Source organism: Eutrigla gurnardus, assembly GCF_963514095.1.
Source record: "Eutrigla gurnardus genome assembly, chromosome: 6".
Classification (NCBI taxonomy): domain Eukaryota; kingdom Metazoa; phylum Chordata; class Actinopteri; order Perciformes; family Triglidae; genus Eutrigla; species Eutrigla gurnardus.
Window position 1 is genome coordinate 20715563 of NC_139920.1, and position 6496 is coordinate 20722058.

At 44.7% G+C, this 6496-nt stretch overlaps 1 protein-coding gene across 1 annotated transcript in view; it reads right to left on the reverse strand.

Moving 5' to 3' along the window:
• The window catches only part of prdm5 (PR domain containing 5), a 33383-nt gene that overhangs the window by 26302 nt on the left and 585 nt on the right, over positions 1-6496 (reverse strand). Inside the window, exons 2-7 of the mRNA XM_084010632.1 lie at positions 5728-5811; positions 3829-3951; positions 1362-1530; positions 1085-1262; positions 853-945; positions 580-701 (exon numbers count right to left, since the gene is read on the reverse strand). Of these exons, the coding sequence (XP_083866758.1) occupies positions 580-701; positions 853-945; positions 1085-1262; positions 1362-1530; positions 3829-3951; positions 5728-5811 (769 nt within the window). The remainder of the gene's footprint in view (positions 1-579; positions 702-852; positions 946-1084; positions 1263-1361; positions 1531-3828; positions 3952-5727; positions 5812-6496) is intronic.

A 6496-nucleotide genomic window follows, 5' to 3' on the forward strand; every position in this document is an offset into this window, starting at 1 on the left:
AGAGAGACAAGAGGGCGAGTTAATCCCAGAGAGATAGTCATGACATGTAATATCTATATTGTGTATTGGGAAATGAAGAAATTCTTTTTAGGTTAAATGCATAAATGTGATGCACAGCTGTAAAATATTTTGTAAAATAAGGTTGTTAACTATGAAACACCAACAAAGCAGATCAGGGTCTGTGTTTTTAGACAGGTCAGGTGGGTTTAGGCTCCTCCCACTCTGGATAGTCATAGAGAGAGAGAGAGAGAGAGAAAGGGTGAAGCAAGTGCGAAGGAAGCTGGAAAGCTCACGGTCAGATCCACAAGACCCCTTTAAACCCGGGTCTCTCTAAGACCACCTGATATAGCTGGTCTACAGGGAAATTACCTGCTAGGGAGAGGCTCCTCCCACTTCTCAGAGGCTTCTCCCACTTACAGTCAAAATATGTGACTCTAGCTCATTAATCACGAACACCGGATTAGTCATGAGCAAGAGGATCATGGGAGTTTTCCTTTGGATCAACAGCGACATGTTTGACATCACACATCCTGTCATCAGTGACATCACTGAAACAGGAATTGAGAGAGAGTGGCCCACCTGTGTGGACGTTCCCTTTGTGCTTCTTCAGAGCGTCTTTGCTCTTGAACCGTTTCCCACAACTCTCAGCTTTACAGATGAACCGGGCGTCGCCTCGGCACGCCTCCTTGTGCTGCTCGAAGCTGCTCGCAGGAAACAGGTGGAGGAGGAGAAGAAGAGGAGGAAGAAGAAGAAGAAGAAGAAGAAGAAGAAGAAGAAGAAGAGTGTTATGTAACTGGAGTTAAACGACATGTAAATACTGTGTTTCAGGTGATGATAAGCTCCTGGAGTTACCTGGATATGGAGCTGAATGTGTTGTGGCAGAGGGAGCACTGGTGGGCTTTGGAGTCGGCTGACGGGACCAGAGACTCGGAACAATGCAGAACGCTGGGGGGGACAGGGGGAACTGGTTAGAGACACCAGATAGGAAGTGACATCACTGGCCCACTTTCCTGACAGAAAACGCTGCTATATGTTACATAAAACCAGACCAGAACCAGAGTCTGGTGCAGGGACCTAAACCCACTGGCGCTGCAGAGCCTGTTTGATGGGGAACTTCTTGCCACAGTTCTTGCACTTGAACTCCTTCTCCTCGGTGCTTGGCCTCTGGTGCAGACTCTGGAGGTGTGCCGCCAGGATCTCCTCGCTGGGGAAGCTGCTCTCACACAGCAGGCAGGGGTGGTCCTCCTTCTTGATCACCAGCTCTGAGGAGACGAACGTACCGGCCCTTTAAATCTGATTTCATCTTCAAAACGTGGACAATAAATCCGAAAATACACTGTCAGGTAGTATCGCAGCTGTACCCATTTCAACAAGACGCTTAGCTTCTTTACTGTTTTCCTCGTCGTCCTTGATGACCTCCTCCTCTTCCTCCTCCTCCTCCTCCTCCATGTCGCTGTCCAGGTAGCCAATCAGGAGCTCCGTGTCCGTCTCGATGTCGTCCACGGCCAGGTAGAAGATGTTCTCTCCATCCTGGGACATTGAGCACAGATCAGTGAGGGTTAGGGGTTGCCAGGTTGGCTTCTTTGGCAACCAAGTTTCCTCTATGTTGCATGCAATTACACACAAAGATTAATATCCTTTCCTCTACGCAAAGAGGTCTACGACAGTAGCTCACATTAGTCCGGAGACCAGACCAGACTATGTGGAGAAACCAGACACTGTTTATGGTCCAGACAACAAGGACTCTGCCATATTTATGTCTAAATGACCTTATTTGCAGTGTTGATGGAGCAGCTACAATGTTAGCGTAGCCTAGCACCCATCAACCAGACTCCATTCAGAAAACCAGCGTTTTAAAAGTAGTTAGCTTGTGGTCTTGCAGACAGACCTAACAAAGCATGACTTCACACTTTTTACTGATCACCATCATTATGGAGTTATTTTCTTTTCATCTGGTTATTGATATAAAATCACAGATGAATAGTTTATTCTGTGTTCCTCCAGCTTTGGTAAACCAGTCGACGTGGGTCTTGCTTAGATCCAGTGAATCCAGCTTGGTGAAATCGGACCGAGCACCTCTGGATGATGTCATTATGATGTCATGAACCCAGACAGGATGGCGTTTTGGTTTCCTGGTGGATTTGGGACTTCAATATGTACAAAGCAGCGATAGTGGTGATTTCAGCCGTGATGGAGGAAAACGATGCTGCAACGACTCCATAAGTGACGCATCAAAGTTCGCTGGTTCACGGTCGCTCGTCTTCCAGCTGCAGCTCAACGACATAATGAGGTGGAGGCCGCCATTCACTAAAAGACGCAAAGCCAAAGATCCAAACCACACGGTATCTTAATTTACTCCACGCAGAATGTGGTTATAATCTATTAATCACACGGTAACGCGCGCTGGCAGGGAACCGCACCTGACAAATGTGACAAGAATGCAGCTAATGGGAGAAGCATTCCTGCAGAAACAACCAGATACAATCGTTTGTGGCAAGAAGGAGGGCCGGAGGGGGACCAGAGGAGGACCGGAGGGGGACCGGGGGTCGGACTCGTTTACGCCCACGCCGCCACCGCCATCTGTCACCAAACCGCCGCTGGTCAGACCCTCCAAACCCCTTTCAAAAAACGTCATTAACTTCCTAGTTGCTCAAAAAAAAAAGGTCAAACGCTAGTAAAAATCAAACGGTCGTTGTGTTTTAACGACGGGACTCCGAATGTACATAAATAGTGATTAGGAAGGAGGAAAAGCCGCATCGTAAATGTCACCGCTGACAGAAGGCAGAGCCTCCACACACACACGATGACCTTTTAAACCACCAGATCACTTGCGGGGGCATTCGGGGGTATTAATAATGGGCAGGAACTTGGCCCCCGAGGCCCCCGAATGTTCATCTGCTCCTCTTCTTCCCCGCTCGTTTTACTTCCAGAATGAGAAAACAATCTGTTTCTGCCTCTTTGCACAGAAGTGCAGGAGGTGAACTTTCCCAGATTTCGGTCATCCGGAGGTTGCGTCAGTTTTCACTCCCTCATCATCGACAGTCGTCGAAAACTCACAAGGTCACGAACGCAACAGAACGCTTCGCTTTGTGAGCTGAAAACAAAGTGTCCCGCTCTGAAAAGTGTCCGAACACTGCCGAGACTTTAAAGATAGTAGCTCACATTAGTCCAGAGACCAGACCAGACTTTGTGGAGAAACCAGAGACTGTCTGTGGTCCCCCAGAGGTCTACGATAGTAGCTCACATTAGTCCAGAGACCAGACTATGTGGAGAAATCAGAGACTGTCTGGGGTCCAAACAACAAGGTCATTGCCGTATTTATGTCTAAATGACCTTATTTGCAGTGTTGATGGAGCAGCTACAATGTTAGCGTAGCCTAGCACCCATCAACCAGACTCCATTCAGAAAACCAGCGTTTTAAAAGTAGTTAGCTTGTGGTCTTGCAGACAGACCTAACAAAGCATGACTTCACACTTTTTACTGATCACCATCATTATGGAGTTATTTCAGCATCATTTTCATCTGGTTATTGATATTAAATCACAGCTAAATCATTTATTCTGAGTTCCTCCAGCTGTGGTGAACCAGCCGATGTGGGTCTTGTTAGATCCAGTTTGGTTTCCTGGTGGATCTGGGACTTCAACATGTACGAAGCAGCAATAGTGGTGATTTTGGTGTTAAAAATGGACACATCTTACTCAATTCTAATATATTTCCATGTATAAGTAAGAGAGAATATCTTCACAACCCCAGTGTGCATCGCCTGTAAAAACATCTCTTTGTTTCCAGGTGAGTGAGGGGTTCAGGGTCCGCTGGGAGGAAACATACCTGTATGGCTGCCAAGTTCTTCTGCTCCTGCGACGGCGCCTGATGGACGAAGCGCAGCCAGTTGGCGTAGCGTGGGTTACTAGCATCCAGGATGTACAGCACGTCCCCTTTACTGCCGCGGACCTGGACCAGAGAAAACCCATCAAAGACTCATCTGGTGAACAAGACGCTCTTTGCCTTCTGTACATCAAAGTGACGTGTGAACACGTAATCGTTTGAACAGACGCCGGCCAGCTCCCAATGTGGTGGCTGCAGATAAACTACATCACAGCACCGATGTCGACGGGTGCTTAATTGATCCGAAATGTAATTAAATGTTCTCTTTAACGAGCGTTTGAGATGTAACTGAAAGTGGACGCCGCCGCGTCTTTCTTTCACACCCGTCCTGAAATGAAAGGTGGTTGTTGTTTGTTTTTCTGCTTCGTTGCAAAAGAGATGATTTACTCCTCTGTGTTAATTAACCACGTTTTAATACAGAGTTTCCAGGATGAAACAAGAAGGACATAGAGGAAACCATGGTTACTTGATTATAAAGGAGCAGAAGATCACATTTGATTGTTTTTGTTTGATATCAACCTTCATGATGTATTTCAGGTGGATGTTGACCAAAATCATCATGGTGACATCATCCCTTGGTTTGCGGACTACGGTTTTGAGTTCAGCATCATGGAATCTTTATAACCAGAGAAGGAAGTGACCATATTTGGACTGTGGAGGAGCGACGGGAGGATCTGATGAACACAAAGCAGATCTGGATCCATGTGGATTCTGGTGTGAAGCTGCTAACAAAGTTAGCTTCTATAATTCAAGGTCAACTTTACAGCTAAGTGTAAAAGTCATCTTAGTTGCTAACTAGCATTTGTAGCGTGGTGGAACAGCACCCATCTACCTTCAAACACTGGTCAAACCACACGCCCTGACGCGAGCACTTCACTCCTCTACTTCAGCTCGCCGGCTGGTACCACTATCACTGAAATCAGACAAATGTCGCTCAGCAAAGTCCCGACTCTTCTCTGTTCTGGTCCTCAGTGGTGGAACAAACTCCCGACCAATGTCACAGAAGAGTCACTTGCCATCTTCCGAAAAAGGCTCAAGACTCACCTGTTCAGACTTCACCTTGACTCTGCATAGCATGACCCACTAACAACCCCCCCCCCCCAACCCCCCCCAAAAAATAGCACCTCTATGTTCTTACCTATAGCACTTTGATCATAGCACTGTTCTTAAGGTATGTTTGCTGAAAAGCTACTACTTAACTAAGACGAGGAACTAACACTTCTTTCTATTTTTTAGCTCTTACTTTATTGGCAATGATATTTTGCGGTTTCTTTCTTTTGACAAATGTACTTATTGTAAGTCGCTTCAGACAAAAGTGTCTGCTAAATGCCCTAAATGTAAATGTAGTGACCTGACAATCAACCAGGTAAGCCCCGCCCTCTAAGGCATCATCCCCTGCTTTCTGGTCTGTTGGACTCTAAATGGACCATAATGTACTAAATGAACATCAAGACTGGAAACTAGAGATTGAGACCATAAACTCATGTTACAATGTTTACTGTGATAATACATCAAGAGAGAAGTAGGACCATTTTCTCATACATTTCTATACAATCAGAGAGGAGTCTGCCCCTGGTGGCCATCAGGGAGGATGACAGTTTAAGGCACTTCAACTTGACTTCACTTCTCAGCAGCTATGACGTATTTGAAACGCAATGGGATGCAGCTAAAAAGTAATATTATATACGAGGCATATATCTATATATCTATATATATATATATATATATATATCGATAGATAGATAGATAGATAGATAGATAGATAGATAGATAGATAGATAGATAGATAGATAGATAGACAGACAAGACAGGATAAATAACAGATTAGAGATATATATTCACCTCCCACATGAGCCGGGTGTCGGAGCTTTCCTCCATCTCTCCAGGAAGCTTCTTCTCTCCGGCAAAAGGGCCAAACTTCTCCCCCTTGAGAACAAACACAAGAAGCCGAGGTGAGAACAGAAATAATCATCAAAAATCATCACGCAATCGCACTGCGACGTTAGCACTTTGGGTAAAAACGCTCCATGCTTGAATTCGATCAGCGGTGGAAAGCAACTAAGTACTTTTTTACTCCATGGTGATGGAACACACACATTATGATGTGTTATTATGGATAAAGATGAGGCTTTGTTTACAATCCAGTAATATAATAATCTGACGTGGAATATTCTACTGTAAATTATTTAAATGTAAAATAAATAAATATATAAATAAATAATACAATACTATTGATATTTCACGATATTGTATTTAGAATTATAATGTGAAATTAATGCTGGGGGTACTGGGATTACAATACTGTAATTATACATCAGTGTATAACACACATATTACAGTAATACTACAGAAAATAACTGCTATTTGGCAGTAATTTAATGGCATAAGTGTCACTCTACTTTAAAACATATCACAGTCACTTGCATCCAGATACTTGTACTCAGATAGTGTACGGTGTAATTTTACTATCAGTACTTCTTCCATCACTTCAGTGCTGGACTTTTTTTTCACCGTCCAGAAAACCAGGTGGGCGTGGTCAAAAACTGTGTTCTATCGCGTTGCGTTCACGTCCATCCTCGGAGCATTTACACACGTTCATCCTCTCAGGCTC